We start from the raw sequence: 11,032 nt of genomic DNA on the forward strand, positions 1-11,032 counted from the left end.
AGGAAGTGTTAGAACTTATCATGTTAGTAGCCTATAATTCATATCTTTATGGTTAGATGTTAAAAAAACATGGTTAATTTATTATCCAGTTTAAAATCTCCACCACACGTGAAATAAACCAACCAGAGTCTCATCTCCCATTCCCTTTAAAAGCCAGTAGCTCTTGCTCCGTGGCGGAATCACTATGTACATGGCGGAATTTGCAAGCGGAAAAACTGAACGCTTCTCTAGCGAGGAAACTGATCTGCTCGTGCGCGAGGTTAAAGCACGTACCCCCCTCAATGCCTATGGTGGTTACGCCCTGGTGTATATCCAAATGAAACTCTTTTCAAACAAGAAACAATCTAGGCGTGAATTGATTTTGTCCATTAGGAACTGATTAAAGATTACAATGACATGCATATAAAATATGATGATGTGCACAGATAGTCAAGACAAGTAATGTAAATTTATCAAATCTAACGCCATATGTGTTTTTATAGTGAATATATTTTAGCCTATTGTTTAAAAATAATATATATTTTTAATCCTTATCCAGTAAATAATGAACAACTGGAAAAGTCACAGGGCCTTCAAAAATTGTTATGGGCCTCTCTTGGAGTCAAAAGTGTTGAGAACCACTGAGAGAAATCATATTAGGTAAAATAGTAGACACATAATTATTTAGTGGTGTGTTTTCTTTCAATCTGGCAACACGTTAAACTTTATCAAATAGTGGCTGCCTGTAAATCATCAAAGATTCCCTTTACCCCAGTGCCTAGTCATAATGACGAAATGATAAGGGTTTTTGTCAATTACCTTGCATGGACCTAAACGTACTGATCACATATACGTGTGTATTTCAATCTACACACAGAGCAATGGCAGTTCTAATGTGCTTTAAAACTTAGCAATGATTAGCTTCACTCTCCGCGGTTCAGGTACATGAATCACAACATTTTTGTAAGTCAAGAAGTTTTGAAGTTTTGTAAACTTTGCAGTGGTTTGAATACCTTCAATTTTCTAACAGTTCTACATGTGCATGATTTATGCAACGGGCCAGTGGCGCAATGGATAACGCGTCTGACTACGGATCAGAAGATTCCAGGTTCGACTCCTGGCTGGCTCGGTTCTTTTGAACTTTGCTTCTCGAGTTCGTTTAAGCCGGTTTTGAAGATATTGCAACAAATAGTGTAGTGAATGGATACAGGACGCACCTACAATGTATTTGAAGGGTCAGATTAATATGGGTTACTTCAGTATTTCATAAAAACAATCTTAACAACTCGAATGGAATTATTCCTTTTTTGTTTGAATACATTTCGTCGAATTCGCCACCATTAAAGTATCCAAAATACATTTTTGAGCAAGTGCATAACCAGCCAGTGTTCAAAACTGTACTGACTTTTTTGTCCTCTAAGCCGGAACTCTTTATCGACGCACGAGGTTTAAATAACTAGAGCATCCAAAATTACGATTTCAATGTTTTAATTAGTATCCTTTACTGGACCAGCTTCAGATAATTATTCACAAATATTCAAACTTTGTGAACCCAGCGTTTTTACAACGTATAGGCTAGTGGTAAAAATGGATAGTCTCTCTCATATTGTTCAAGACAGTGAACCGCACTGCCCTCTCGCGGCATGTCCTTGCAACTACATACTTGTTTACCTGAACTAATACAAAGGAAATATCATGTGTTCTGTTTTACATTAAGTTTCCCAAGTTAATATGTTATAATCACGTGATTCAGGCGCAAATAGTGCATCTCATTACAGCAGGGGAGATATTCTATGAAACAGAGGCATTAGGAAGATAACTGACACGAAGAGGAAGATAACTAACACGAAGCGAAACGTATTCAGTCAATGAATCATCGCATAAGTTGTAAAGACTTAATTTTATATGAAATTGAATTAATGTGCAATATTTCACGTACATAATTATGCGAGCATGCATGTCCGACTCGATTAGCGCCGTCACAATGTAGGTTCGAGAAAAGAAGTTAAAAAGAACCGAGCCAGCCAGGAGTCGAACCTAGAATCTTCTGATCCGTAGTCAGACGCGTTATCCATTGCGCCACTGGCCCGATACGACGTTACTGTTGACATAGATTCAAAATGAATCTATACACGTATCTATACAAAACCAGTACCTTTTTTTATACATGAAATACATTCACATAATAACAATGTATGCACTATGCAAGTCACTTAACGTAATCAAATGTCGTTTGGAATCCTTTAAATATATCTTACAGACATAACATACATTGCTAAAAACGTTTTAAATTAAACAGATTCGGTAATACAGGCGACGAGTGTTAACTTTAGTCTCTCCACATGTCCAGAGAACCACATGGACTGATGATTTCTGCTCAATAATCATGGCAACATCGATACACGAGACAGTTCTCGTGGGAATATGTGACGGAGCTATTGACAAGAAGAAAAACACATCTTATTGCACGAACAAGATCGGAGATAGACCGGTAAAGGAAACGTAATTTCTACATCCTACTCGGGGATTGTATCTTGCTAACTAAAGGCGATGACACTGCTTGACAGCTTGGTAATCGTGTAGTTAATAAAATTCCTCATGTAGACAGTCAATATCTTTGATATCTTGCGGAATTAAATCAGGTTTCTTTACTTGCTGAAGTAAACATTAAATGCTTAGCTTTAAAAAAGTGCTTAAAAGTAGCCAATTGCTAGCTAGCCAGTTAGCTAACTATGGGGCTAAACATACTAAGTCGCACATTCAAGATTTATCTCGGTTATTTCAAATTACTTTGATTGAGGTATTCTATGTTTGTTTTACAACGACGTAATTCTAAATTTCTCACACAGCTGTCATTAAGTTTAATCGTGTTCTTTAATGAAATCACTGGTATACTGAGAGTTTCCGTATGTCCGCACGCTAATTGGCAAGTATAGGGCCAGTGGCGCAATGGATAACGCGTCTGACTACGGATCAGAAGATTCTAGGTTCGACTCCTGGCTGGCTCGGTTCTTTTGAGCTGATTCTCTTAACTGTATGTTCCAATTATGCAGGTTAATATAAGTCGGTTCAACTGATTTCATGTTTTTCAGTCAAGAAGTTAATATTTAATACATTTATTAATTATAAATATAAACGATGTATGATGTATCAAATAATTGGTAAATGTTCAATAAATAGCCTAGACCTTTTTCAGAGCAGCGCAATGACAGGTAACGTTACGAAAGCGAGGGATGGACTTTCCGTGTTTTCAATGGTAGCCTGTCCGTAGTAAACAGCTGTAAATCTTCTAGATCAGTTATAATTTGCCACAGCTCACGTGGTCTGGATTTTTTTGTCAAGTGAAATTTCTTGGAAATATTTTTTTTAGTGTCTCGTCGGCAGAATAACCAAAAAAAAAAACACAGTACAACCCACCGAAGAGCTGTAACGTTATATCCATTACAGCCTCGCGCCTCGCTTTGATTCCCGTTCAAAATCAAAGATGGCGCCCGCGCTGCTGTGAATAAGGTGATAAATAACTCTAAAAATAATAATATAGTTTATGCATGCATTCCTTAAAAAGTATTAATAAGCTATACAGAGTCAAGCCCAAAATAATTGCTGTTTGGATTTGAATTGGTAAATGCTTAAGAGTCTATGATTTGGATCCGTTATTCCAGTGATTTTATTTCTGCATGTTATAGCCTATGTTTGGCAACAGTTCTTCTAACCCTAATTGATAGAATGTGTAGCTTTTCATTTCTCAAACAACCACGTAGGAAGACACATCATGGCCATATTCCAGGATAAAAACAGCTCAAATTGTAAAAAAATGGTTGGGATGGAGCATGAAAAATAATTTCCCCACATGAACTGGCACCTCTGAGGCCAGACCTTAAATTCAGTGAAAGTCTTTGGGATGTGCTGGAGGAGACTTTACAGAGTGCTGGACTCTTGCATTGACAATTCAATATCTTGACCAACAACTGATGCACCTCTTGATGGAAATTACATAACAACATTCATTTACATCATTCGAAACTGTAAAGGGTCAGTTTTATTTGTGTACACTCACAATAAAAACAAAACATTGTGCTTTTGTGAAATAAAGAAAACAATCAGGATGCCGCTTTCTGCTGTCCCGTTTTCCTTTCCGTGAATTTTGTGGAGCGCGTCACAAAAATGAATCGAAACTCAGTGTATAGGCTATTAGCGTCTGCGTGCCATCTGAACATTTGGTTTGGTGCATAGGTCGTCTCTTCTTCTGCCGCTCTTTTTCATGTTGTTAGCAAACGGAGTTGCAGTACCGCCACGGCCCCTCCTGGTGTGGAGTGTGGACGAATAAATTCTGTTGCACCACTAATATATATATATATACACACAACTAGGTACACGACACACACACACACAAAAAAATTATATATATATATATATATATAAACACAAAAAATACAATAAACACACACACATGCACACACACATTGTATTCATTGAATTTTCATTTTAACAGGACCTGCTTCCAATAATCCCTCTTCAGTATCCCATATGCAGTCTGTGTCAGAGAGGTCTGTCTCATGTTGTGCAAGTATACTGCCCCCTTGCGGCGTCTCCGTACCACAGAACCATTCATGTATTTGCCTGCACCAATCCACAGTGCTCTGGCAAATCAGAAAGGTAACATCTTGTCAATTTAGATTAGGCCATTATTTTCATATCAGATGTGTTTCTTTAACTATTCCTTGAAACCTTTTATTTTCTGGGATTCTGACCATGTCGCTTCTATACCTAGTTGGATCGTCCTGCGCTCTCAGTGTCGGGATGACGACATCAAAGGAAGACAAGACAACAAAACCACGACATGTACAGAATCTGCAATGTCCAGAACAGATTGGTGTGATGAAGCAGACGATTGGGGGATGGACGAAGAAGAGCAAGAGAACGTGGCTGAAAGCGGCGGACAAGTGCCAAATGACAGTGTTTATGAAGGAACTGATGTCAGCAGCAAGCTTCAGGGCCTGTGCATTGATGGAGGTGTGGATCAGCAAAGTGCCGTCCAACCCACCCATGTGCACGTTTTTCAGTCGTTCTACATAAGCGTTATGGAGGAAACAGACTTGGATGGATTTCATGATACGGATCATGAAAACGAACTGCTTAGAGAGTATGAGGAAAGGGAAGGAGGGATTGTCGGAGAGATTCGAAGGTGAGTAGGATTGATTCTACAACAGTGTTGAGGAAAGTTAAGTGACTTTTAAAAGTAATGCATTACAATATTGCATTACTCCCTGAAAAAGTAACTAATTACGTTAATTAGTTACTTTTGATGGAAAGTAGTGTTACATTACTTTTTCTCACCTTGCTGAGGCTCTCGCTCTCTTCCAAGCCTTGCAGGTGTTTTTACTGAGAAGTTCTTTTTTTTAAGTGTTTAATGCAGTAACGTGTTCAACAACATAGCCTATATAATATACATCTTCATTTTCTTTTAAAAACACATTTAGAATATTATATTCTGACCTCTTAGAATAATTCATGAGCCATAGAACTATGTATGCCATACAAAAGATCTCTTAACATTACGAGTTATATCTTCTACTGTATAACTCTTTGTATTGAAAGTTTAAAGATGTGTTTTGTCACTTTGTATACTTGATTTTTCCCACGGACACATGAGTGCATGTCTAAGAGACAACGTTTTGAAAAAGAGACAGAATTTGGTAACACTTTATTTTACACTGTCCTTGTTACATATTTTACATGTACCATGGTAAAACAGTAAATTATGCACAATTACATGCAACTAACCCTCCTCAACCAAACCTTAATCCTAACCATAACCCTATAGTAAGTACATATTGTTAATTAATATAACTCACTACTTAAATATATAATGACATTGTAACAAAGACACATTAAAATAGTGTAACTGAGAATTTTAATTTGATATTTTAAATTTTAACTTCAGTATTATACAAAAAATGTAATTAAAGTGAAAAGTACATTACTTAAACAAGTAATTCAAATGTTAATGTGTACATTTATAGAGTAATGCATTACTTCACTCGTTACATCAAAAGTAATCTGATTACATAATGCATGTTACTTGTAATGCCCCCAATGTCTACAACAGTCTTTTAAGTGAATTTCTGACATAAAATCTGAACAACAGTGTGATGTATGTTGCACTACATGACTAAATGTATATGGAAATCTTAAATTGTATATTAATCATGTAACATTTCATTTTCTATACTTTTTTTTAGTTGTGGAAGTGGGGAAGCTCAGGAGGAATATGAGAAAGCCACAGTCAAGCATGGAGATGAAGTGTTCACCAGTTTCATGAAGAAAATATCTCTTTGTCCTGAACAAGTGTTACGGTGATTGAATATTTTAGTACTGATATTCAGTTAAAAAAAAAAAACCAGACTATGACTAAAATGGTTGCAAATAGGGCAAAAAATTACAAATGTGCTACAATAATTTAAAATTCCCATTCAGGAAAGCCATTCCCATTGTGTGTCCATGAGTGTTTTCATTAAATTACATTGTCAAATTACATCAAGTGCCAGCACTTCCCAGACAGCAACATAGTGTCGGCCCAGATCCGGCCCACATGTGGTACGCGTGTAATCCACAAGTACTAGATGTGGCCCGGATCTGGGCCGACACTATGTTGCTGTCTGGGTTACTACAGCAGCAACACTAGCCGTGTTGTCTGATTCGTGAACAAATTACTCTTAATGAGTCAGTCAGAAAGATTCACAAAACAGCCTTAAAAGGTATGTTCGACTTCGGCTGTGACTGGATTTAACCGATCGCTGAGATTTGTCGCCTACAGTCGGGGAAGGAGTTGAAAGCAGAGCTGTCAAATCGGACAATTTCTGTCGGTTCAATACAGACTCTTTCACTGAACCATGAGCCATTCTTTTGGTTATGTCCAATTCTAAATTAACTTAGAACTATTATTGTACTTTAGGTTTGTGAGACTTAAAAATAGAAGAAAAAATATAATTTAAGCAGTATTATAATTTTTGGAGCATTGTAGGGGCCATTTATACAAATGTTTTTTAAAGTTTCAGTCATTTTGTTTTCTTCCTTTTTTTTCTTTTTTTAAAAAAAAGTCTTTATAGTTTTTCAAAATTTTATTTCAGTTTTAGTTATTTTAGTAGGCATACTTCAACTTAAAATAAACAAAAATTACAACTGTTGCCTTGCCAGTTTTTGAAAATATTTTATATCAGTTTACATGAGTTACAAAAATGTTTGGTTTAAATGTTTAAACAATTAGTTAACAATACTAGCCCTGGGTCTAGAGATTCGTTAAAAAAAAGTTGAAATACTTTTATCTTGAACTATGTGTTTTTAGAGCGCTGTGTAATGTGCGTGACGTTGCAAAAGACACTACGCAAACACATGGGACACAGGGCGATGAAATGAAAGTGTCACGTGCAGTGTTGCCTAGTCTGCGGTTTTTCCCGCGGAATTGGGCCACTATTATATTGTTGCCTCGGGTTGTTTTTTTAGTCCGTGGGTTAAAGTCTCCAAGCCCCGGGCCCCCAGGAACAAGATTGGGCTAGTTTTGGTCTTGATTTGGTGAGTTTTGAATTGCAGCTGGTTTTGTTATGCAAACCTGGCAACCTGTGAGACGTTGCGAAAAACGGCATTTGTGAGTTCAACGGTCAAAAACGTCCATGTAGCGCATGTTTACATAGTGAAACAGTAGAAAACTCAGTGGAATGCAAAAACGGCATCCAGTGTTTTCTGCATAACAAAATGTGATAATTCATCGTAGTATACACCCAATAGTTTTATTATTTATTCATGTTTTAATCAAATGTGTTACATCTCACCTTATAGGTACAGTTGGGCCGGATCACCTCTATTTATAACAGAGCCGCCTTTCAATGTTAATGAGATGGTGCCATTCTGTGGTCACTGCGGCAGCCCGAGGGTTTTTGAATTTCAGCTCATGCCTGCATTGGTCAGTTTGCTCAGTAGTGCAGGCACAAATTCAGGTAAGTCAAATGTTAAATAGGAATGACGTATTCGTCATTCGGTGGCTCTGAATTGCCAAAACACCACTCAAAATGCTTGCTACTGATGAGAAAAATGCTGATAATTTAACCCGATCCGAATTTTTTATGACGGACGAAAGTTTCGGAGGCAGTGTGTAAACATGATTGATATACCATTAAGGCCGTATTTATTTTTTTATGTGCGGAAATTTCAGACAAGAATTTCGGACTCAGTGTGCAAGGACCTTTCACTCAAATCAATATTTCATGTCTGATTTATTTTGCTAAGCACTTGTAACAATGTAAAGTCAGCCAGTAATTATCTCAAACTATCCCTCTTATACAAAACTGATCATCCTTTCAAGATGTATTATGCGATAATGAATGGCTTACTGTACATTACCTCTTACTTGTTACTTGATAGTGTATGTACTGTAAGATGTGATTTTTGTTTGTTTTCTCAGACACTCCATTGGAGTTCGGAACAGTTCTGGTGTACACTTGCAGAAATAGTTGTTGGAAATCTGGATCAACAGTTCCAGTGGAAGAATTTATTTTTGTCCAGCCCGATCCAGACCAAAAGCTCTTCAAATGATATAATTTATCACCAATAAAGATAATTTATTAATAGACCTGCATTGTGGTTCATTATTTATAATACAGTAGTGGCTGAAAGGTAAATTGACATCTTCACCCTCTAATCAAATATTATGAATAAAAAAAGTTGAAGATTTTCTAAGCAGTTTACGTAGTTGTGCTTAAAGAGGTAAAGCATCCTACCGACATGCGTCCATGCAGCACCATGCCAAATTAAAGGTTTACAGTAACGGATGCGACTGTTAATGCGTTATTTATTTACCCAAGATTTATTTAGTGTCTTTCCTGGAATGGGCAGTTTGCGACTTTGCATGATAATCAACATAGCAGTAGTATTACAAAACATTCAGTGGCACATGCTACTCAAATACCTGTACAACAAAGTGACAACATATTAGAAAAAAATATTACCGACTTTAATGAGCTTAATTTACATTTAAAATATCACTAAATTAGGCTATTTATTTAAGATTTTGTGTCACAATTACTTCAGCTTATGTGCGTCAGATGCCATGTTAATGTTAAACCCGCCTCCCAAATTCTGTCATTATTTACTCACTCTCATGTTGTTCCAAACCTCTATTATTTTCTTTCTCGTGCTAAACACAAAAGAAGATATTTAGAAGAATGTGGGTAAACAGTTACTGACCTCCATAGTAACAAAGTATATATACATGGATCCGGGCTGGACTGGGAAAAATGATCGGCCCTGGCATTTTGGCCCAGACCGCCCCACTACATATGATCATAAACATAACTGATCTTTGCACGGCCTTGAATATGTAGGGTGAATTGCCCTAATGTGGGACACTGCCTAATGTGGGACACCTAAGGTCTTGTGTTTGTAGGTCCCCCATAAATACATGAATGACAGTGAAATATGGGTTAGACAAAGCTGTGGTGTCATGTGATCAAAATCACATGACCTCTCAAATGTCCAATCATATTTGAGGGTGGAGCAATCATCAAACAGGAGACACCTTGTGTGAAAACCATATGAAGGTTAATGATATAGAGTTTTAACAAATTTGATGTTAAGGAGTTAAATAGATTTTAAACAAAGCAATCCTACTACTTATTAGCCTAATATGCTTATGAAATGTTTGTCCATCAAAAAATAGTGTAACTTTATGTGTATAAACTATATATTTTATATTTTTATCAAATTTCCTAGTGTCCCACATTAGGAGATGTGGTTTCCAAATCCGGGACAGAATGATCAGCCTAATGTGGGACAGTACTTCAATGGGTCAAAAATGTGTGGTGGGGCATGGTTTAATTTTTGTTTTGTTTTAATTTTAATACAAATATTAATAATGTTTATATTAGACAAATCTTAACTAAAGAAAAAAAAATTTCACCTAAGGCATTGATGAAATGGAAACAGGATTTTCATTACCCTTTTTCAGATTCTTTGGTCAGATATGAATAAATATGTAATTCCTAATAAATAACTCAAAGAAACCTTTTTTCAAAATAATAAATAGATATTATCCATGTAATGATTTTATCAGTAAGTTTAAAGAAGGGGTTTCTCCATTATGCTGTTTTTGTAAAGAGGAAACAGAAACAATTGTACATTTAATTTTTAGTTGGAATTATACCAAATTATTTTGGTCCAAAGTTTCTCTGTTTATTTGTTAGGTGTTTTAGAAATTCATCACTATAACTGATATAATGGTCTTGTTTATGGATTGTGATACTGGTTTACTGGAAATGGATAATATAAATAAAATTTTTGTTATTTTACATGTTTCATCCATTCATAACCAAGACAATTACTAACTAAGATTTTAAAAAACGAATCTAAAATAAAATAAGATTACGGTATACTATTCTACATGTAATGTGATTTTTGGTCTTTTATCATAGATGTTTGCAGTGTCCCATATTGGGAACACAACTGTCCCAAATTAGGAAGCTGCGGATTTTCTCAGACAACTTGCAATAAGAGCACTAATATGTCTATAATTTCTCTTATGAATGGGTTATCTGAATTATCTCTTTTGACTTGATTAGGACACATACTGGGGTTTTTAAAAAGGTATTGGGTGTGGATATAATGTTTTGGTTACACATCGCAATATGTCACAGAAGTCTGAAGTGCAAAAAATGTCCCACATTAGGGCAATTCACCTTATACCAACTCCTATTATCCCATGTAATGACTGAATAGGAATGAGTAAGAGTTAACAGGTGAAATAACTAATTGTAAAATACAATAGAATTATACTCCACAGTCATGAATCCTAAAACAAGCTATAAGCTGCATTGCATAGTTTTTGGTAAATGTGTGAGTGGACCTCTGTCCCTCTAGGGGGGTTCAGGGGCATGCTCCCCCGTAAGCAAATTTTGTGCTTTTTAATGTTAAATTCATCAATCTGGTGCACTTTGAGAGTTCAAAATTAAGAGCTCCAACCCATATTCAGTGTGCAAATTGAACAAACAAAGAAAAACTCAAA

At 36.2% G+C, this 11,032-nt stretch overlaps 1 protein-coding gene and 3 non-coding genes across 4 annotated transcripts; 3 read left to right on the plus strand and 1 right to left on the minus strand.

Annotated features, from left to right (window-relative positions):
- Positions 1-1,035: 1,035 nt before the first annotated feature.
- On the plus strand, positions 1,036-1,108 carry trnar-acg (transfer RNA arginine (anticodon ACG)). Its single transcript has one exon. It is a non-coding gene; the product is annotated as a tRNA-Arg (tRNA).
- An 887-nt stretch (positions 1,109-1,995) lies between these two features.
- Positions 1,996-2,068, minus strand: trnar-acg (transfer RNA arginine (anticodon ACG)). Its single transcript has one exon. It is a non-coding gene; the product is annotated as a tRNA-Arg (tRNA).
- A 205-nt stretch (positions 2,069-2,273) lies between these two features.
- pdcd2l (programmed cell death 2-like) lies at positions 2,274-8,605 on the plus strand. The gene is made up of 6 exons (XM_077211268.1): positions 2,274-2,470; positions 4,472-4,635; positions 4,751-5,164; positions 6,222-6,335; positions 7,816-7,973; positions 8,438-8,605. Exons 1-6 carry the CDS (start codon positions 2,366-2,368, stop codon positions 8,566-8,568), a joined length of 1,086 nt encoding a protein of 361 aa, XP_077067383.1. The 5' UTR covers positions 2,274-2,365; the 3' UTR covers positions 8,569-8,605.
- trnar-acg (transfer RNA arginine (anticodon ACG)) lies at positions 2,915-2,987 on the plus strand. Its single transcript has one exon. It is a non-coding gene; the product is annotated as a tRNA-Arg (tRNA).
- Positions 8,606-11,032: the final 2,427 nt, after the last annotated feature.

Source organism: Siphateles boraxobius, unplaced genomic scaffold (genome assembly GCF_051911475.1).
Source record: "Siphateles boraxobius isolate OS27281-9 unplaced genomic scaffold, OSU_SipBor_1 65, whole genome shotgun sequence".
Lineage (NCBI taxonomy): Eukaryota > Metazoa > Chordata > Actinopteri > Cypriniformes > Leuciscidae > Siphateles > Siphateles boraxobius.